The sequence below is a fragment of the Chiloscyllium plagiosum genome, unplaced genomic scaffold, assembly GCF_037043375.1.
Source record: "Chiloscyllium plagiosum isolate Xiang-an unplaced genomic scaffold, Cpla_swu_hap1 HiC_scaffold_42, whole genome shotgun sequence".
Taxonomy (NCBI): Eukaryota; Metazoa; Chordata; class Chondrichthyes; order Orectolobiformes; family Hemiscylliidae; genus Chiloscyllium; species Chiloscyllium plagiosum.
This window is the reverse complement of record NW_028270180.1, coordinates 7,839,536-7,862,793: the sequence shown is the minus strand read 5'-3', so window position 1 is coordinate 7,862,793 and position 23,258 is coordinate 7,839,536. Positions and strand designations below refer to the sequence as shown.

The 23,258-nt window shown below is 42.9% G+C and overlaps 1 protein-coding gene across 2 annotated transcripts in view; it reads left to right on the top strand.

Annotated features, from left to right (window-relative positions):
• The window catches only part of tmem266 (transmembrane protein 266), a 156,186-nt gene extending 138,497 nt beyond the window's left edge, over positions 1-17,689 (top strand). For both annotated transcript variants that reach the window (XM_087982041.1, XM_043680377.2), the window contains 2 exons: positions 2,919-2,981; positions 12,557-17,689. In XM_087982041.1, coding sequence (XP_087838167.1) covers positions 2,919-2,981; positions 12,557-13,161 — 668 coding nt within the window. In that variant the 3' untranslated portion in view covers positions 13,162-17,689. The remainder of the gene's footprint in view (positions 1-2,918; positions 2,982-12,556) is intronic.
• The last annotated feature ends 5,569 nt before the right edge of the window (positions 17,690-23,258 follow it).

Sequence of the window (23,258 nt, the reverse complement as noted above, 5' to 3'; positions counted from 1 at the left end):
CCGTACTAACCACTGTGTCACCCATGCTATAAAGGCAGCAGAGAGAAAGTTTACAAGGATGATACCAGAAGTGTATATTTTACACTGTGGATGCTGGAAATCTAAAACAAACACAGAGAATGCTGGAGAAACACAGCAGGTCTGGCTGCATCTGTGGAGAGAGAAACATTTCCAGGCCAGTATAGAACATAGAACATAGTGCATTACAGTGCAGTACAGGCCCTTCAGCCCTCGATGTTGCGCCGACCTGTGAAACCATGCTGAAGCCCATCTATCCTACACTATTTCATTTTCATCCATATGTTTATCCAATGACCATTTAAATACCCTGAAAGTTGGTGAGTCTGCTACTATTGCAGGCATGCATTCTATGCTCCTACTACTCTCTGAGTAAAGAAACTATCTCTGCCATGTGTCCTATATCTATCACCCCTCAACTTAAAGCTATGTCCCCTCGTGCTAGCCATCACCATCCAAGGCTCTCACTGTCCACCCTATCTAACCCTCTGATTATCTTATATGTCTCAATTAAGTCACCTCGCAACCTTCTTCTCTCTAACAAAAACAGCATTAAGTCCCTCAGCCTTTCCTCATAAGACCATCCCTCCAGACCTGGCAACATCCTAATAAATCTCCTCTAAACCCTTTCCAAAGCTTCCACATCCTTCCTATAATGTGGTGACCAGAACTGTACACAATACTCCAAGTGTGGCCGCACCAGAGTTTTGTACAGCTGCAGTATGACCTCGTGGCTCCAAAACTCAATCCCTCTACCAATAAAAGCTAACATGCCTTCTTTACAACCTTATCAAACTGGATGGCAACTTTCAGGGATCAATGTACATGGAGACCAAGATCTCTCTGCTCACCTACATTACCAAGAATCTTACCATTAGCCCAGTACTCTCTATTCCTGTTGCTCCTTCCAAAGTGAATCACCTCACACTTTTCCACATTAAACTCCATTTGCCACCTCTCAGCCCAGCTCTGCAGCTTATCTATGTCCCTTTGTAATCTGCAACATTCTTCAGCACTATCCACAACTCCACCAACTCTTCACCAGAAGTATGACTCTTCACCAGAACTGAACAGTGGGTTTTGAGAAGATTTGTAGCTCAGGTTCAGGTTTTAAATGTAGGTTTGCTCACTGAGCTGCAAGGTTCATTTCCAGATGTTTCGTTACCCTGCTAGGGTAACATCTCCAGTGGGCCTCAGGCGAAGCAATGCTGAAAATTCCTGCTTTCACTTTATATGTTTCGGTTTCTTTGGGTTGGTGATGTCATTTCCTGTGGTGATGTTATTTCCTGTGGTGAAGTCACTTCCGGTTCCTTTTCTCAAGGGGTGGTAGATGCTTCGCCTGAGGCCCACTGAAGATGTTACCTAGTAGGGTAACGAAATGTCTGGAAATGAACCTTGCAGCTCAGCGAGCAAGCCTACACCCAGAACTGAATAGTGTTGCAATTTGTTTAAATAGTTTTAAGAGATGCAGAGGAGGAGCAAGGGGGCAGATGGTGTAGAGGTCCAGTGCAAAAACCTTAGGGGTTATTAATTGTGGTGAGAGAGAAAAAGGTATGTAAAATGGGTGTAAACTAAGGTGTAAAAGGAATGAATAGATCCTCTCTGCTAAGAGTAAAGAAGACACCAACAAATCATGGCTGGGGGTTGGGAAGGGGGAGAGAATTTAAGCTAGGTGGAGAAGACATGTCAGGTGGTCAGTTTCTGACGTTGTGGCTTTCAATATTGAGCTCTAGAGGCTATAAATTGTCTAAGTGGGAAATAACATGTTGTTCCTCCAGCTTGTATTGGTATTTCCCTGAAACACTGCAGTAGGCTCAGGACAGAAACATTAGCACGAGAGCAAGGGGGTTGTCGAAATGGCAAGCAACTGGGAGTTCAGAATCATTCCTACTGACAGAATGGAGGTATTCCATAAAGTGGTCGCCTAGTCTGAAAAAAGAATCACCAGACTCAAAATGTTATCTCTGTTTCTCTCCCCATTGATGCCGGCAGACCTGCTGAGTTTCTGCAGTTATTCCTGTTTTGGTTTCGGATCTTCAGCATTCGCAGTTCTTTGTTTTACCTAGTCTTTACAATTGTAAAGGATACTGCACTGAGAGCTTTGTATAAACCCAACAGAAGTCAGGACTTAAAGAGAGTAGAGGGACAAATAGAGAAGGGGTCAAGCAGGGCTGCTGGGTAACATACAATTGCTATAAGTATGGCACTGCCCTATGTGGAAGACATGAGTGGATAGTAAAGAAATAACTTGCATTTAAAGATCATAGAACCCATTTAAATAGCACTTTTCATAGAATCCCTACAGTGTGGAAGCAGGTCATTCAATCCACACCAACCTTCCAAACACCCAGAGCCACCTTATCTCTCTTATAGCTAACCCACCTAGCCTGCACATTCTTGGACACTGTGGGCAATTTAGCATAGCCAATCCACCAAACCTGCACATCTTTGGGCTATGGGGTGAAGCCAGAGCACCTGGAGGAAACATACACAGACACAGGGAGAATGTGCAACCTCCACACAGTCACCCCAGGGTGGAATCAAACTCAAATCCCTGGCACTGTGAAGCAGCAGTACTAACCACTGAGCCACCGTGCCATCCCATGTCACAACCTCAGGTTATCCCAAAGTGCTTTTCAGCCAATGAAATACTTTAGAAGTTTTGTCATAAGTCTAATGAATTTGAGAACCTTACAGACTGAGGAAATGTGTGCATGAGCGAGTTCTAGGTCAGATGATCAGTTCAATGTTGCACCACAGCCCAGCAGAGAAAATGATCCTGATAATGAAAGACAGAAGCTGAAAGCGATGTTTACCAGAATAGACCGATGATATGATTCCCAGTTCTGTTGAAGTGGGATCTGCACAATGTGCTTAAGTTGTCACAATTTATCTTGCAGAAGCTGTCACCAGAGACGATATGAACAATTACATCAGCCAGTATTACAGTGAACCCAACAGCGGTGAGTACTCAACATCCCATGGTCTATCCCCCTCCCTCCACACCACAGTCTCTTCAATTCAGCTGAAATCGTGTTCCAATTTGTTGGCATTAGGAAGCTTTAGTCTCCCCTGGGCAGCAAACATCTTGTCTCTGTTGATGGAAACAAAAAGATGGGCAGCATCTTAGGGAAATATTTGACACATAAAGAGTGACCTAAATATAGAGTAAATCCCTGGCACTGGACCATTCAGCCCCTCCACCCTATTGTGTAAACACTAATCATCTGAACACATGTCATAATCAAGGTAACACTTGTTGCCCCTGATTATGATCGAACTGAATAACAATCCTAGAATCACAGCCTAACAAAACTTACAGACTCAATCAACCATCACTACGTTAACCATTACATTAATGGGGAGGCAATGGTATTATTGCTGGACTATTAATCTAGAGATCTAGATGATGTTCTGGGGACCTGAATTCAAATCCTACCATGGCAGCTGATGGAATCAGATTTCAATAAATATCTGGGATTAAGAGTCCAATGGTAAATGTGAATCTATTGCCAATCGTTGGGGAAAAACCATCTGGTTCACTAATGCCCTTCAGGGAAGGAAACTGCCATCTTTACCTGCTCTGGCCTACATGTGACTCCAGACCCAATAGCAATGTGATTGACTCTTAACTGCCTCTCGGCAATAAATACTGGCCTGGCCAGTGACATCCCTATCCTGTGAATGAATAAACAAAGCCTGTGTGTTTTGAAGGAATGATTGCCCCATTGGCTAGATCAAGCCCCAAATGAACTTTGTCCCTTTATCAGGTATAATGTGTCCATTTTGGGAACTGTACTAACATAGAGACGATAACTGAAGATCTGTGGAAGAGAAAAAGAAGCCATTGAAATGTTGAAGCTTAAGATTCCATCACAGACAATAAGACAAATGAGGAGGGGCCTTGAAATTGCATGAAAATAAATACTCCAAAAGGTGACACGCAGAAAAGATCTGCATTTTGGCCATTGATTGGATCAGAGCTGAAAAGCTGCAGAGGTCTCTTCTAAAGGGTATTTTGGAGGGCAACAGGAAGAGGGATTGAGCGGGGTGTAGCTGGGTAACAAATGTCCTGATGAGCTGTAGAGAATGTGTGAGGGTGGCCCGAGACAGATAAGAGTAGCACCACAAAAGGAGAGATTGGGACTAACACATGGTTATGTCTGTGGGATTTATTTGCTCTTCAGATAAGGCCCAAGTATTTAGATTGTAATGGAACACAAGAGATCAATATAAATGTATGCTCTACAGGAATGCAGAGGAAGTTCCAGATCTTATTTCCCCTGTTAATGATCCTGGTGGTTTCCTCTGGGTTTGTTTTGGATTCTCTTGGTGATTTATTTTGAGAGAAAGAATGACGAAAGGCCACATTCCAAAAATGCACTTCCACCAATGTCATTTATTGCATCTGTTGCTCCCGATGTGGTCTCTTTTACACTGGGGAGACTGGATGCTTTCTCGCAGAGTGCTTCAGGGAACATCTCCTGGACACCCGCACCGCCCCATGGCTGAACAGTTCAACTTCTCCTCCCATTCTGTCAAGGACATGTAGGTCCAGGGCCTCCTCCACTGCTACTCCCTCACCACTCGACGCCTGGAGGAAGAACGCCTCATCTTCCGCCTCAGAACACTTCAACCCCAGGGCATCAACGTGGACTTCACCAGTTTCCTCATTTCCCCTCCCCCCACCTTACCCCAGTTCCAAACTTCCAGCTCAGCACCGTCCCCATGACCTGTCCCAACTGTCAATCTTCCTTCCCACCTCGCCGCTCCACCCTCTTCTCCAATCTGTCACCTTTATCCCTTCCTTAAACCACCAATTGGACTCTCAACTACCTTCTCCCCACCCCCACCCCCTTCCATTTATCTCCCCCCACCCCCAAGGTTTCCAGCTTCATTCCTGATGAAGTACTCCTGCCCGAAACGTTGACTTTCTTGCTCCTCGGATGCTGCCTGACCTGCTGTGCTTTTCCAGGACATATCTACTCTTGACAACATTCCAAAAAGGCTTGCCGTTCTAAAGAAGGATACGGACAAATCACTGAGGGTGACAGGGCAGCCGGATAGGACAGTTAATAAAGCATACTGTATCTTAGGTTTGCGAAATTGAGTTACAGAGTGCGGTATCAATGACGTAAGGATAAGCCTGTATAAAGCATGGCTCAATCTCAACTGAAGACTTGTGTCCAGTTCTTGACACCACACATTAGAAAAGGTGTGCAGGTATTAGAGATGGTGCAGAAGAGATTCATTGACACAGTCCCAGGAGTGAGGAATTTTAGTTATGAAGATTAGAGAAGGTAGGACTGTTTTCCCTGGAGAAAATGAAGGAAGTTTGATTGAGGTGTTCACAATCACAAGGGGTCTGGACAGAGCAGGTAGGGAGAAACCATTTCCAATTGTGGAAGGATCCAGAACCAAAAGGGCATGGATTTAAGATGATTGGCAGAAAAAGCAATGGCAACACAAAGAGAAACCTCTTCATTTTCACACAGCAAGTGGTTAGGATCAGGAATGCAAAGCCTGAGAGTGAGGTGGAGCCAGGTTCAAACAAGACTTTCAAAAGGAAATTGGATCATTGCCTGAAGAAAGAAAAGTTGCAGGACTCCAGGTGAAAGGCCAGGGATTGGTGAGTTGCTCTTGTTTAATGCCAGCATTGAGATGATAGGCTGAGTGGCCTCCTTCTGTGCTGTAACCATTCAATGTTTCTAAGGTTACATGATAGGAAGGACTTTACAAAGGGGTTAAGTTTTTATGCTGGGGCCATTGTGGTATGGGACAGGCTTGCTGGATAGTTGGTGCATCCATCCCCATTCTCATCAGAAGGCAGCTATTTGGCCCTTCAAACTCATATTGGCTCTCCTCTAGAGCAAATTAGCTGTTACTACTGCCAAGTTGAAATATCTGCACAGAGGCCGGTATCCTGTCACCAAGTCATCTCTTATTTACATGTGCACAGTACACTGGCGGTGGACTGCCAGCTCAGAGTCAGTCCCAGAGTTCAGGAAACTGTTTTTTTTTCTTTTCTATTTTTTCTTTTCTTTTTTTTTCTTTTCTGTTTTTTTCTTTTATTTAAAAACAAGAGCAGAGTCCTTCGCTCACATTGATCCAGTTCCCTCAAAGGCACAATCTCCTAGTTTTTTTCAAGGAACAAAACACTTCAAAATAAACCCTTCCTCCTCAATGGGAAGACACCAACAGAATCAGTCTCCTCTCCTCTTTAATACAGTGGAAAAAAAGAGCAGAGTCCTTCACTCCACACTGATCCAGCTCCCTCAGAGGCAGAGGCAGCTCTCAGAGTGAACAGACACACCTGTTCATTTTTTTTCCCTCTGTCGTCACTGAAGTAACTCCACAGAGGCCAGTATTCCATCACCAAGTCATCCTTAACCTCCTGTCTATTTTTTATATATATATATATGCCTGCTTTATTTTTTTTTATTTTTTTTATTTTTTTCCCCCACACTACCGCCTAACTGCGGTAGTGCTTATTTTTCCCCAGCACCCATGGTGTGTGTGTGTGTAGGTGTGAAACCTCCTGTCTATTTTTTTTCTTTTTATCTTTTTTTTCGTTTTTCTTTTTTTTCTCTCCATGGTGTGTGTGTGCAGGTGTGAGACACAGTGAAAGACACAAACCTCCTGTCAATTTTTTTTTCTTTTTTTTATCCCGAGCACCCATGGTGTGTGTGTATACGTGTGAAACACAGTGAAAGACACAAAGTGCACAAATTTGTTATTCAATTTCCACCACCAGGAAGATAGGAAAACACCTGGGTGGCCAGTGACAAACACTGCCCTTCTCATCAATGGGCAGTGCTGTGTGATCAAAACAGTGAAGGGGAGGGTAGGGACTAAATCAAAATAGAGTTGGAGGGAGAAATGATGCACTCCACTCCCTGCGGCGCCCACCTCTCCCTGAACAACTCCAGGGTGTTGGTCGACACCGCGTGCTCCTTCTCCAAGGACACCCGGGCCCTAACGTAACCGCAGAAGAGGGGCAGGCAGTCGGCCCTAACGACCCCCTCCACGGCCCGCTGCCACCTCCTGTCTTTTTTTTTGTTTTTTTTTGTTTTTTTTTCTTTTTTTTAGTGACAAACACTGCCCTTCACATCAAAGGGCAGTGCTGTGTGATCAAAACAGTGAAGGGGAGGGTAGGGACTAAATCAAAATAGAGTTGGAGGGAGAAATAATGCACTCCACTACCTCCTGTCTATTTTTTTTTCAACTCCTGTTTATTTTTTTTAATTTTTTTTTTTACTTTTTTTATAATTTAACCCCCACACTACCACCTAAGTGCGGTAGTGCTTATTTTATCCCCAGCACCCATGGTGTGTGTGTGCAGGTGTGGGACACATTGAAAGACACAAAGTGCACGAATCTTTATTCAAATTCCACCACCAGGAAGACAGGAAAACACCCGGGTGGCCAGTGACAAACACTGCCCTTCACATCAAAGGACAGTGCTGTGTGATCAAAAACAGTGAAGGGGAAGGTAGGGACTAAATCAAAATAGAGTTGGAGGGAGAAATAATGCACTCCACTACCTCCTGTCTATTTTTTTTCTTTTTTTTTTATTTTGGAACACTTCTGTTTTTTTTTTCTTTTTCTTTTCTCTTTTTTTTCTTTCTTTTCCCCCACACTACCACCTAAGTGCGGTAGTGCTTATTATATTTTTTTTTTCCCCAGCACCCATGGTGTGTGTGTGCGCAGGTCTGAGACACAGTGAAGGACACAAAGTGCACCAATCTTTATTCAATTTCCACCACTAGGAAGATCGGAAAACACCCGAGTGGCCAGTGACAAACACTGCCCTTCACATCAAAGGGCAGTGCTGTGTGATCAAAAACAGTGAAGGGGAGGGTAGGGACTAAATCAAAATAGAGTTGGAGGGAGAAATAATGCACTCCACTACCTCCTGTCTATTTTTTTTTCTTTAACCCCCACACTACCACCTAAGTGCGGTAGTGCTTATTTTATCCCCAGCACCCATGGTGTGTGTGTGCAGGTGGGAGACACAGTGAAAGACACAAAGTGCACAAATCTTTATTCAATTTCCACCACCAGGAAGATAGGAAAACACCCGGGTGGCAAGTGACAAACACTGCCCTTCACATCAAGGGGCAGTGCTGTGTGTTCAAAACAGTGAAGGGGAGGGTAGGGACTAAATCAAAATAGAGTTAGAGGGAGAAATAATGCACTCCACTACCTCCTGTCTATTTTTTTTCTTTTTTTTTTTCTTTTTTTTCTTTCTTCTTTTTTTTCTTTTTTTTTTCCCACACTACCACCTAAGTGCGGTAGTGCTTATTTTATCCCCAGCACCCATGGTGTGTGTGTGCAGGTGTGAGACACAGTGAAAGACACAAAGTGCACCAATCTTTATTCAATTTCCACCACCAGGAAGATAGGAAAACACCCGGGTGGCCAGTGACAAACACTGCCCTTCACATCAAGGGACAGTGCTGTGTGATCAAAACAGTGAAGGGGAGGGTAGGGACTAAATCAAAATAGAGTTGGAGGGAGAAATAATGCACTCCACTACCTCCTGTCTATTTCTGTCAGTCAGTGTTTCCTGATTGGCCCAGGTTAACAACCCCAATCAATGATCTCATAGTCAATGAGATCCATCTGGTTCTAATTACTACATGTATCCTTTCCCATGGCTCTGCAAATGCTTTTCCCTTCATGTATTTATTTAATTGCCTTTGGAAAGCCAAAATTGAACTGCTCTGCACCATACTCTCAGGCAGGCTAATTCAGATCCCAACTATTGGCAGCATAAAAACAGTTTTTCTTTATGTTGTCTTTAGTTAAATCCATATTCTCTAGTTCTTGACCACTTTTGTCAATGGAAACAGTTTCTGTTACATTTCAAGTGTTACACAGTAAGAGATGTTGACTCTGCAGACAACAAGTTTATGCTAGGCTGTTTCCTGACCAAAATGCCTAATCACATCATCAAGACATCATACGATCAGACTCCTAAAGTGATAGTTCACTATAGTTATCAAATTTACAGCAATTTCTCCTTCTTACTGTGTCCAGATGTCTTGTAGTTTCGAATACCTTGATCACATTGCCTCTCAACCTTCTTTAGGGACAAGAGTGTGATGCTGGAAAAGCACAGCAGGTCAGGCAGCATCTGAGGAGCAGAAAAATCAACATTTTGGGCAAAAGCCCTTCATCATCCTTCAGGGAATCAATCCACTCCTCCAATCTACCTACACAACTTTATTGTTCCCATTGTGCTTTTGCTGACTTTAATGATGTGCCTTCAAAGCTCAGCGCTGTCGAGCTATCTGATAATGGCATTACTATGTCTGTAGGGAATGAGGTAGCCAGGATTTGTATAAAGATTTAAGGTGGAATGCCTCAGGACCAAGTCAACCCTCCTGTAGGGGAGTCAGTGCTTTGATAACCGAACCAGAAAGGTTCATGTTGTGTCTGGATTACATTAACAATAAATCCACATATCTGGTTCACTAATGGAACTGCGGTGACTGGACCCATTATCACAAAACTACGATTCTTCACATTGAACCTCAAATGGTCCTACAGATCAGCTGCAGTTTACCCTCCTGACTAGAGAATCTGCACATTTCAAATGATTCATTTCCAGCACTGTTGCTGGATAAAATTGCAAGTGCCAAACCCTTACAGTGACCAAACTGAGCCTAGGCTCTTTGCACTTAAATACATGATCCATGTCCCAATAATGTGAGAGTCTGCCCTCAGTACTGGGCAAACAGAAATCATACAAGGATAAGTTTGTCAATAATTTGGTAAGGAAATTCCTAAAAATAATGGTGCAATGTGGGAGCCACAGCAGCCAATTTTCACACAGCAAGCTTTCACAAAACAGAAATGTGAACTTGATTTGATCATCTGCTTCAATAACATGGCTTGAAGAACAAGTATTGGCCAGGTGACCCACAGATAATCCCTGAAACAGCACTGCAGGAATTTACCTTGGTGGCTGTTATAATTGAAATGAAGGCCAGGTATATCTCATTGGGTGTGAGATTCCTGATTGGAGCTGTTAACCTGAGTCAACCAGGGAACCTTGGCTGACAGATATAAATAGGAGTCTCAGCAATTGGCACTACTCTAGGGACTGGCTCTGAATTAACTGGTCAGTCTATGTACTGTAAATGAAGGGTGACTTGGTGATAGGATACTGGCCTCTGTGGAGTTATTTCAGTGGAAGACACAGCCTTGGTATAATTTGTTATCTGAAAGACGGCATCGCCAGGCTGTCCAACACTCCCTGTATTGTGCACTGACATCCTCAAAGGGAAGTTCCAGTCTATAATCTGAGGAAAGAGCATCACCACCAGCGTCACAGCTGAAAAGGATAACAACAATAAAGGGCAAAGCTTTCTCAAGAGTCAAATGAAGATTAATTCTCCGTCAATCCACATCAATTCCATAATTATTTTTCCTTTGCATCCATCATGCACTAGTTCATAACTGTCTGATGACACATGTGGTGGTTAAAAATTGATTGAAAGCTCCTTATCAATTGGCATGAAATATATTTAATATCTGGAAACATGAGGAAGACTGAACTCCAACGTGAGAAAAGACTCTTCGGCCTTTCGACTCCAAACTATCAAAATTCCATGTCTGGTCATTAATTCATGGCCTCTCACCACCAGTAACACCTGTTCAGAGAGCATTCCCTTTCATCAAAGATGTGTCTAATAGTGTCATTAACAGCTCTCCATCTCTCCTTGGCCCTGAACAGCTATTGACCCTTTTATAAGTGACAGTAATCCAAAATAACCATCTTCCTTTGAAGGTGTACAATGGGCTGAGGTGACTGATTTCAAGGATGTAATGTAATCTCTGGATTTGAATGTCATTTATAGAGCTGCTGCTCACAGATTCTGACAATGTCTGAATCCCTTGATTGGATTACTACTATGTAATCACTTTCAGGTATCTATTATTCTATTTATAAATCATCCGAGTTGCTTGATTAGATTACTTTTTTTTCAATTACTCACAGCATCCATTATTCCATGTTAAAATCATTTAGTCGAATGCTGCATGTAATTGCCCTGGTGTTACGTGACTAAGGTGCAGGCACCAAGCTCTGAGTCAGAGCGTTACAGATTCAAGTCACTTCTTTAGACTTGAGTACAAAAAATTCCAGGCAGCATTGAGGGAGAGCTGCATTGTCAGTGGAGCGATCTTTACGAGAGGATATTAATCCCAGGTACGGAGGGTTTATCTCATGAGGAGAGGTTGAATAGGTTGTGCCCGTACTCATTGGAGTTTAAGAATGAGAGGCAACCTTATTGAAAAATATAAGCTTCTTACAGGCTTGCTTCCTCTTGACAGAGGGACATAATCTCAGAGTAAGGAGTCACTCAGCTAGGACAGAAATGAGAACTTTCTTCTCTCAGAGAAAAGTAAATCTGTGAAATTGTTTACCACACATAGAGACTGGGTTGTTAAGTATATTCAAGACTGAGCATGACAGATTTTGAATTAGTAAGGGAATCAAGGGTCATGGAGAAAAGGTAGGAAAGTGGAATTGAAGATTATCAGTTCAGCCGTGATCTCATTGAATAGCAGAGCAGACTTGATGGGCTGAGTGGTCTCCTTCTGCTCCTACATATTATGGTCTTTGTCTACTTCCTCAGATGGACAGGAAGAATCCCTTGGCATAATTTGAAAGTAAGGAAGTTTATTCCTCAATGCAGATCACAAGATGAATTCTCCTGCTCATGAAAACTCAATAGGCTCAAATTGTCTGTCCCGTTTCCTGTGTTACATCAGAGACAAGACTTCAATGGGGTTTCACTGATTTGTAAAGCACGTTGAGACATCTTGGACTAATATAAGGCCCCAGAAAAATGCAAGGGCTTTCTCCAATAGTGCTTTTGCACCCCAGATATATACTAATGATGGAGATGGTGGCATAACAATAATACCACTAGACCTTGTAATCCAGGTTAATGCTCTGGGAATATGTGCTCAAATTCCACTTTAGGAAACTGGTGGATTTGGGATTCAGGTAAAATCTGGTCTTGGTGATCCTGGCCTGGAAACTATCATTGAATGTTGTTTTAAAAACCCATTTGATTCTGTTCCTAGGGAAGGATATCTGCCATACTTACCCAATCTGGCTCACACGTGACTATAGAACCACAGCAATGTAGTCAACTCTGAAACGGTCTGGAAAGGCACTCAATTTAAGGATCTCTGGAGATGGGCAGCAAGTGTTGGCCTTTCCAGGATTCTGTGAAAGAATAAAATGAGCATTGCAAATCTGAAACTGCTTTACACCAATATTAAATTTGGAGTGAAAATTGGGTTTCAAGGCCCTGTGCCAGTTACAAAATAAAACAGAGGGATTTCCTCCTCCAAATAGTTCCAATCCATTCTTATAAGTGGGTGTTTACAGGAGTCATAAGTTGCTTATACACACTCAATCTCAGGCTGATATCAGGTGAAATATCCTCAACTCATTACTGCAGCTGAAATGCTTAGTGATTTTGTTTGTGGCGATAACTATGCTTGTCTTTCTTAGATATGGGAATTCCAGAAGGTACCTCCCATGTTATCACAACTGCTGCCATCGATGTCCATCTCCCCAGTTCCCTTCACAATGCCTCGTCTGACCTCTTGACGGTGGAGACGCCGGCAAAGCTCGAGAGGGTGAGCAGTTCCGTGAGCGATAATTCAGGCAGTGCCTCCAGATCTATAGACAGCACCACCACACAAGCCCAAAGCATCAGCAGCCAAACCCTGGGCTCCTCCACGGACTGCAGCACAACTAGGGAAGCATCGTCCGAAAGCTACCTGTTGGAAAGGCCTGAGAAGGAGGCGGGAGTGCACCAGGACAAAAGGGTGGTGGTGCAGGAACTCCTGTCCACCTTATCAGAGGATACGTGCCTGACTCAGAAGGGTCTGGACCCAGTAAATCTCAAGCTACCAAGTCCGCCTGGGTCCACTAACGCCAGCCCAGAGCTGGGACATAGGGTTAATATTTATAACAAAAAGAACCAGGACCATCTCTGTGTGCATCCAACAACGCCAGTCATCCAGATACAAGGCAACGACATCACACTCGAAGAAAAGTACAGATTCCGGGAACCTACAGAATCTACAGTGAACAGACTGCCAGAATCTTAGTCCTCATTGTGCCCCAGAACAGCACTCCCTATGCTTCAGGCATTGGGGGTTCTTCTGATCCTGGCAATCACGGATCCATCATCGGATAGAATTCAGGAAACGGGATCCCACGTCAGGTTATAGTGAAGAATGTTTTGCCATTGGCACCATCTCACATGCTGAGTAGATGCAAAACAGTATGACAAACAATTACTTTTTTACATTTTGAATGTGTGTCTTTCCTTTTTCTTTGTAATGTCTGTCTTGAAGTGCTGAACATGACATAATTGGAAGAATGAGCTGGGAGAAGTTGCACTCAATGGACAGCAATGGACCACAAGTCAATGAATGTTTTTGTAGTGAGATGAAGACCGTACTATTGGTTTCAGTGAGTCCTAATGGTCATGTTACTGATAGTTCAACCTACCAATTGAAGGTATTGTGGCACAGTGGTAATGTCACTGAATTAGCAACCCAGAGGCCCATACTGAATCTCTAGAGAAATGAGTTCAAATGCCATAGGGGCAGGAGGAGGGAAATTTAAATACAGCTAATTTCTGAATATTAATACTTGTTATGAAATGCCCTTTTGTCAGGAAATTTGTTGCCCACATGTTTCAAATGCACATCTACACTGTATACAATTGATACTTAACTGTCCATTTGTAGGTAGCTCACCACCATATTCTCAAGGGGCTTTGGGGGTAGGTAATAAATGCTGGCTTGGCCCATAACCCCCACGTCCCATAAAGAAATTTTGAACATTTACTGTTTCTGATAATCAGCAATGCTTAACCAGTTTATGCTACTTGTAGTCATCTTTTTTTTAAACAGGGTATTAACCTCCAAAATCACCATAAAATAGTTAACATGGAACATCTCACAAAAAGAGCTTTGAGTTTAACAATACAAACAGTAATATTCCAGACCCCTGGTGTTTAAATATTAAAGATTTAGAATTGTTCCAGATGTTGGAGAAAATAGGAGTTGAGGGTTATCAGATTGGTCATCATTTCATTGAATGACAGAGTGGTCTCAATAGGCTGAATGGCCTACTTCTGCTGCTGTACCTTATGGTCTTATGGTGTGAGTTTGAAGTTAAAGGTTGGAAATGAAGGTATAATCAATCAGCATCTGATAGAGAAAACATAAAAATAACCCGAAAAATATTGTTTTCTTTTCTCCTTTTGGAGGAAACAGACACTTGCAGAATGCTTTATTTTAAGATTTTCAAGGTTTGTGCATTTTTCTCATCTTGAAACACCAAAATATTGTGGTGTTGGGGATGAAATATGGGCAAGAACCAATTGCTAAAAATCTCTCTTTAAAGTTGATTGAATGTCAGTACCAGCAGCGAACAGGTCTGGGACTTAGGCCAGCCCAATAGTGAACTATTTTTTGTGTTTTAAGAGAACTACTTTTTGATGGTTGAGAACATTCTTTGTAAAACCACTTGAAGGAGCTATCCTTCAGCATACCTTGCTTTCTTTTGATTTGATTTGACTTGATTTTAATGAGGTTCGACGAGTAGTTCATTGGGGTCTCTGTAGGTACCTGAGCAAAAATAGTTGTCCCAGAAGATGACTTATTGTCCAGAGCTCTGCATCCCACCCTCAAAGTAATTCTGTTCAGAACGACTTGTCATTTAAATATTGATTCACAATACTCTAACCCTCTGATCACAATAGTGTGAAAATATAATCAAAATATTAGACTGATTAAAAAGTTAATTTGTAAGAATCCAGAGTCCTGATGTTTCCCTATTAAACAAAAGTTCAATTCAATTTTCTTTGCATTTTCTTCACACCAGTTAGGGGTTTGCTCCCCATCTGCCTTTAGATTAACAGTCCAGTTCTTGTGTGTGGGCTGTCAGTAACCCTCAAACAGGGGAAACTGATCTCCAAAGCTGTGTCTGTATTTTCCAGTCTGATTTCTCACTTGCTCATTTTACAGGGTGCTAAACTGTGAGCTGGTGACTGGAGATGTAGAAAATTTCAGAAGCAAAGTCTTTTTAATGAAAGACCAATCCTTCCCTGGTTTACTACCTTGGCCTGTGATGCAATGGCATTATTAGTTATCAAGGTTGTTACAGACATCATCAGACTTTAAGCCCTGATTCCGCCTCTACACCAGTAGAGCAGTGAGTGGCAAATGAAGGTAAATTGTTATGACACGGGGTGAACCCCTCTGCTAACTTAAACCAGCTACAGAGAAAAAGTTCGCCTCACGCCGTAATCTGTTAAAATTCGAGAGGCAAAGAACTATCCCAGAGGTCACTATTTAAGGTAAAAATTAACAGTTTTATTCTTTAAATCCAACAGAGAATGTTAAAACCAACAACAATTTACAACTCCTTTCTCTCAAAGCCATCTTTTACCTCCCACTCTACAATACTAATCCAATAAAAAAAGCCCTGATGAAGATTTTAGAAAGTCATGTTACAAAAATCAGTCAGCTTCGTCAATTCTACTTTGTAGATTTTTCTCTGCAGATTTTCTTTCGGTCAATTTCGATGTTCTGCTGCTCAAACTTCTTATAGACAGGTATTTTTCAGAGAGCTCTTCAACTAGCAGTCTATATTTTTGGATGTCCTTGGCAGTTCTCCTTCTAACTGTTCAAGACATCTGGTTTTATACCCCAAAATATTAAATTGTTTCATTGGTTTTAATATTATCAAAATGGTAAATTCAAATTTGATTGGATTTTGCTATCTTGGGGCATAATTTAAACTGATTGGCCAAATTTGAATTTGTTTTTGTTTCATAGCAACTCAGCTACAGCTATTTGTTTCCCAAGTGTTACATTCTTACTTTGTTCAGGACTCTCTGTGCTTTTGTCAGTCCTTGCTAGTTTTTAAACTCTCTTAAAGGTACAATGCATCGCTACACCTTCAGAACAGAATCAACTCTGGCTCTCAGTCTGCCCACTTGTCCAGCAACCCTTAGGATGCAAAGGTCATGCATCACCAAATTAAAACACTTACTGACTGGATGGCCAGAGCAGAAAAGAACATTATAAGAACCTGTTCTCTTGCTGTTAAAAGATGAAAATCAGTTAGAAACAATACTGTTGCACTGGATCATAGAGTCATAAAGTTATACAGTGTGGAAACAGATCCTTCACTCCAACTCATTTGTACCAATGAGATACCCTAAACTGATACAGTCCCATTTGCAGCATTTGGCCCATATCCCTCCAAATCCTTCCTATTCATAAAACCATCCAGATGCCTTTTAAATGTTGTAGTTGTACCAGCCTCCACCATCACCTTTGGCAGCTCATGCCACACACACACACACACCACCCTCTGCATGAAAACATTGCCCCTTAGAGTCCTTTTAAATCTTTCACATTACCTTTGAGCCATTTCCAATGGCAGTTTGGGGCCCCTCCTGCAAAGTTATCTGTGCTAAAAAGGATTTATATAAGCTGGTGAAAAATTAATCAGAGTTCTTTGTAGTTGAAGCTCTGTGGGAAGAGCTCTCTTACACAAAAAACATTTTCTTTCAAACCAAGGCTCATTGGTTTCAAACCAAGGCTAACCAAAGACTGTATCCTATAGAAGCCAGATGTTTGCATCTTGTCATAAACCCAATTAAGTTTGAATCTCATTAGTGAGTGGATCACTCAGTAAACTGGAGGGGACAGAGAGGCTTGATATCCCAAGCTAGTTTGAGTTAACTGGTTACAGTTGAATTGAGCTTGGTATAGCCAGACTAGTGAGGGGGAAACTGAGCCAGGATTCTAATTGGTGACATCTTTAAAGCACACACGTGTCTGTGGGTTGAGAGTTGGTTTCGCCTTGTGTGTGATGCCTTCCAAGGTCAAACAGCTCAAATACCTATGATCCAGCAGCAGGGTACATGAGGTGATCACACATGAACAGGGCTGCCAGTGACCTTTGCATCAAAAACCAAAAGTGTCAGAAAATAGAGTAACATTGGGAAAAACAATACGTTCATTAAAATAAACTTGAATTATTGAAGATTATATTTGAAAAATAATTTAAAATGGGACTTTATTGTTCAACAACATTCTAAATGAGGTAGCTCTATTCTCGAATTGAGAAAAAGCTGAGAGGGTGTCTGATGAAAATGATACTGTACCCTTAAAAGGAAGCTTACATTGATAGGCGAGAACAAGCAGAGTGAACAACTATCTCATTCAAAGAATACCGAGCTCAGTAATCCTCTAAGTACAACACTGACCCAATAGAGAAGAGGAAACAACAGTGCATTTAAACACAGGCTGGAGAAAAAACATACAATGACTGTTCCCAGCTGCATTGTTCTCCGATTGCCAGATAAGAGCCATTATCAAGGTGATTTAATTTAAGGTTAGAGGGTTTAATTGTGGGGACAGTGATGTGACCTGACACCTGCACCTGCATGTGAACTATATGCAGTACACCCAGCCCTGCATTTGTAACTGAAATGCTTCATTTATAAGGTCTCAATTCTGTAAGAAAAAAAGGAATTTATATTGCAATGAGCAATTGTGGAGAATATTATTGAATCTCTTTTAAATAAAAAAAATCTTTTTGATTGATTACAGCAATTGTGTCAATTCTTTTCCTGTGTTTTTCCAGTCTCCTTCCTCAATATATTGACAAATATCTCCAGCCCCTCGCCCCCAAGTAGCCATTTTTCAGTTCATAGTTGATGGGAAAGCACCAAACTGTTTGACAGCAAGAGCATCACAGTCAAACCTAATCCTATTTTCAATTGGTATCTACACTTTTCAGCCTGATTTAACAACTTGGAATTTCAGCTGAATTTTCTCCTGCAGTTATGAGTACACATTACATTCCGCAAATAATTCGGCATTCAAGGAGAAAGTGAGGACTGCAGATCTGGAGAGTTAGAGTCAGTAGTGTGGTGCTGGAAAAGCACAGCAGGTCAGGCAGCATCCGAGGAGCAGGAGAATCGACGTTTCAGGCATAAGCCCTTCATCATAAATGTGGAGGGGTAAGGGCAACTGAGGGATAAATAGGAGGCTGGAGTGGGACTGGTAACTGGGAAGGCCATAGATGGATGCAGGTGGGGTAATTGTTATAAGTCTGTCAGGAGGGTGGGGTTGTCAGATGGGAGGGTGGAGTGGATAGGTGGGAAGGAAGATGGACAGGTAGAACAGGGCAAGAGTGCGGTGGTGAGTTGTGGGGTTGGATCTGGGCTGAGGTGGCAGGAGGAAGGGAGATTTGGAAACTAGTGAAGTTGATGTTGATGCTGTTGTGATTGAAGGGTCCCAAGGTGGAAGGTGAGGTGTTCTTCCTCTAGTTGGTGAGAGGCTTTGGTTATAGGCATTCATGCCAACAGGCATTCATTCCTGAAGAAGGGCTTATGCCCGAAACGTTGATTCTCCTGTTCCCTGGATGCTGCCTGACCTGCTGCGCTTTTCCAGCAACACATTTTCAGCTCCATTCATGCCAACTAATCTATGCTATGCACAATCCAAATTCTACTCCCACAAATGCTGTCCCATTAGTTAGCTCATTAGTGCAGGAATCATAACTGACGCTTTCTATTCTTAATGATTTATGATTAGAATGGAATGGAATGAGCTTTATTGGCATGTTTATAAGTCACCACTTATAGCTCCATCACAGGTACAAAGGTACCCAGGTATAGCTTCTTCAGTTACAAGGTCTTACTTTAGATTAAATTCCCTACAACATGGAAACAGGCCCTTCAGCCAAATAAGTCCACACCGACCCTCTGAACAATAACCCACCCAGACCCAATCCCCTACATTTTACCCCTGACTAACCCATCTAACACAATGGGCAATTTAGCATGTCCAATTCACCTAACCTACACATCTTTGGATTGTGGGAGGAAACCAGAGCACCCAGAAGAAACTCATGCAGACACGGGGAGAATGTGCAAACTCCACACAGTAACCCAAGGTGGGACTCAAACCCGGGTCCTTGGCGCTGTGAGGCAGCAGTGCTAACCACTGAACCATCGTGTCACTACATAGAAAAACAGAGAAATAAAAGTGCAGTGTTGCAGAAGTAAAAGTTCAGAAACAATGATCTTCCAACCCAGTCCACACTAGCACCTAGTCTCCAGTCTGGATTGGGCTCCTCTGGTACCAGACCATATCAGGCCTCAAGGTTCATAAAGCAAGGATTAACTCACAGATAACTGTAGTTCCTGATTTCAGGAGTTCATCTCCACTTACGTAGTTCTTCTGGCACAGAGAATATTCCAAGACTCTTGAAACAGACACATAAGCTGAGAATGGAGTGATCCTGTGAGAGTAGTGGCAGAAGTTTATTTGAAAATGTGGCTTTTAAAAGAGAGTCATCAGGGTGGAGAGAGTGTCACAGAAGCTGACAGGGTTTAAGAGTAGGGAATTCCAGAAGGTGAGCTGAATTCGATGAAAGTACAGCCTTCAACAAAGAGTTGACGGACAAAAGGTTGGAAAGGGAGGATGGAAACGCTCAGAGGGAAGAGAGTGAGATGGAGGAGGCTTTTTACAAAATATTTTCTTATCAACCTGTTCAGAGATGACATCATACACTTTTGGAGCTGATGGGTTAGAACCCAAGCCTCCTGCCTCTGAGGGAGGGACACTACCACTGCACCCCGAAGGGCCTCCATCTTCTTCTCTCGATATTTTCTAATCAACCTGCACAAACATGTTTAGACACACTTCCAGGGCACGTGGGACTTGAACGCAGGTCCTCAGCCTCAGAGATAGGTGCACTACCACTGAGGTTATTGCATTAGGAGAGGACAGGGGTGTGGAGAGATTTCAAGACAAAGATGTGAATGAGAGTATGAGTGGTTAATTACTGGGGCACAGGCTTAGGCTGATTGGTGGAAGGAATGGAGGAGACATGAAGATGGCGGGTATCCAGAATTGGTTGCTTGGTTGACGCAGAATCTTTCAATTCATTTCAAAGGAACATGGAGCTGCAGCTGAAGTCTGCAAGGTTCCAGACCAGTTACATTACATTACATTACAGTGTGGAAACAGGCCCTTCAGCCCAACAAGTCCACACCGACCCGCCGAAGCGCAACCCACCCATGCCCCTACATTTACCCCTTACCTAACACTACGGGCAATTTAGCATGGCCAATTCACCTGACCTGCACATCTTTGGACTGTGGGAGGAAACCGGAGCACCCGGAGGAAATCCACGCAGACATGGGGAGAACGTGCAAACTCCACACAGTCAGTCGCCTGAGGTGGGAATTGAACCCGGGTCTCTGGTGCTGTGAGGCAGCAGTACTAACCACTGTGCCACCGTGCCGCCCACGGTGGAGATATGATCAATCTCAAATACAGTCGAATCATAGAATCTCTACTGTGCGGAAACAGGCCAGTTGGCCTATCAAGTCTGCATTGACCCTCCAAACAATATCACTCCCAGACCCACCCACCCACCCTACCCTACCCTATTCTCATAACCCTGCATTTAGCATGGCCAATCCACCAAACCTGCACATCTTTCGACTGTGGGAGGAAACCCACGCAGACACGGGGAGAATGTGCAAACACTGCATAGACAGTCACCCGACAAGGATGGAATCAAACCTGGGTCCCTGGCACTGCGAGGCAGCAGGGCTAACCACTGAGCCACTGCACCGGGAGACTTCTTAAATAGGTAGTTGTACATACCATAGCTTTCCACACATGATGCCAAAGCTCAACTGAGAATTGTTTTCATTCATTCATGGGATATGAGCATCATTCGCTAGGCCAGCATTTATTGCCCATTCCTAGTTACCTTAAGGAAGTGGTGGTGAGCTGCCTTCTTGAACTGCTGTGACCATTTGGTGAAGGAACGATGATATATTTCCAAGTCAGAATGGTGAGTGGCTTGGAGAGGAACTTGCAGGTGGTGGTGTTCCAGGAAGATGGCATCAGAAGATGTGCCCAGGACTCATTCACTCAATCTATCCACTTTTCTTTTTGTTGCATTTCTCTTTTATTGCACTCACCTCTCATGAAGAGCCCAGTTGCAACCATGGCATCGACAGTTGTGACTTAGCCCAGCTCTGAGTCGTGGCAGAGGATTCCGGTAAAGTGGCGGCAGAGGAGCTGGCAGAGGGACATGTGCAGGATCTGGTATGGGCATCGGTGGCTGCCACATTGACGGAGGCATCAGCAAGGTAGGCCCAGTGATTTAAGATGGTGCCTGAGGATTGGTAACTTTAATGTTGGTTGGGTCCAACGCTAGTGGCGGCAAAACGGTGGCAGAATAGGCATCACAGTGACAGTCCAAAGATGTGCAGATTAGATGGATTGCCATATTACATTGCCTATTGTGTCAAGAGATGTGCCAGTTAGGTGCATTAGTCAGGGGAAATGTAAAAGTAATAAGGTAGGGAATGATTACTGGGTAGGATACTCTTCAGAGTGGACAGTATTCGGTGTGGACTTGTTGGGCCAAATGGCCTGTTTCCACACTGTAGGGATTCTATGATATTGGCGTAAAAGGTGGCATATTTGGTTGGCGTCACAATCAGAGATATTGGGCTTCAGTTCCAACAGACTAGAATTGGTATTCCTGGAATGGACTGTGATGCAGGGGTGTTAGTGGACCCAGAGTCCATTGCAAACAGAACACAAGGAAGGAAGAAGGTGACTCTGTTTTTACTATATCTCCTATATCATGATTTCAGTCTTATATCTTAATATCCCTATAGTGTGGAAACAAGCTATTTGGCCCAACAAGTCTAGACCAATCCTCCAAAGAGCATCCCACCTAGCCCCATTCCCCTACCATATTACTTTTACATTTCCCCTAACGTATCTAACTGACACATCCCTTGACACAATGGGCAATGTAATATGGCAATTCATCTAATCTGCACATCTTTGGACTGTCACTGTGATGCCCATGTAGGGGTATGTAGGGGTATGGGTGGGTTGCGCTTCGGCGGGTTGGTGTGGACTTGTTGGGCTGAATGGCCTGTTTCCACACTAATGTAATGTAATCTAATCGTAATCTAATCTAATCTAATCCCTGGACACTATGAGCAATTTAGCCAGTTCACCTAACTGCACATCTTTAGACTGTGGGAGGAAACCAGAGCACCCAGATGAAACCCATGCAGACACAGGGAGAATGTGCAAACTCCACACAAACAGTCACCTGAGGCTGGAATCAAACCCAGGTCCCTGACGCTGTGGTGCAGCACTGCTAATCGTCCTTAAGTCAAAATGGTGTCAGAGCACAACGAAATGTTACACTTTTCACTGTAAATAAAGTGAGAATAAATCATTCAAATTAAATGTATCTTTTCCATCTAAGTGGAAGTAGTCGTGGATTTGGAAGGTGCTGTCTAAAGAGCATTTGGAGAATTTCTGCAGTGAATCTTGTAAATAGTACATACTGTTGCTATTGAGTGTTGGTGGTGGAGAGAGTGAATGTGGTGTTAATCAAGTGAGCTGCTTTATCCTGGATGTTGTCAAGACTCTTGAGTGTTATTGGAGCTCGACCCATCAGGCAAGAGGGGAGTATTCTATCATACTCCTGACTTGCACCTGGTAGATTATTCGGGAACAAAGATAGATATTGTTGGAAAAGTTCAGCAAGTCTGGTAGTACCTGCAGGCAGGAATCAGACTTAACGTTTCGGGTCAAGTGACTCTTCCTCAGAACTCAACCTGAAACATTAACTCTGATTTCTCTCCACAGATGCTGTTAGACCTGCTGAGTTTTCCCAGCAGTTTCTATTTTTGTTTCAGATTTACAGCAACCGTCGTTATTTCAGTTTTTAGATGTTTCTGGAAGTTAGGGAGTGAGTTACTCACTGCAGGATTTCTAGACTCAGATCTGCTCTTATAGCTACAGGGTTTATGTGGTTCAGTTTCTGGTCAATGGTAAGCTTCTGAATGTTGATGGTAGGCAATTCAGTGCACAAAACCACTCTTTACTGTTTCTGGATATAATGGAAGGACTGCAGTAGAAAGCGGTGTAGAAAAAACATTTGGGTTTCAGATTCATTGAGAAATTCAATTTATCTCTGAAATTAATGCTTGACATTATCCAAGACAATCCATTTCTTGATGCTCTTCTGATGTACAAAGCGGAGGACAATTGATCAACAGCTCATTTAAAATCATCCTCACAATAATTGCTGCTTATGACAACAGAATCTA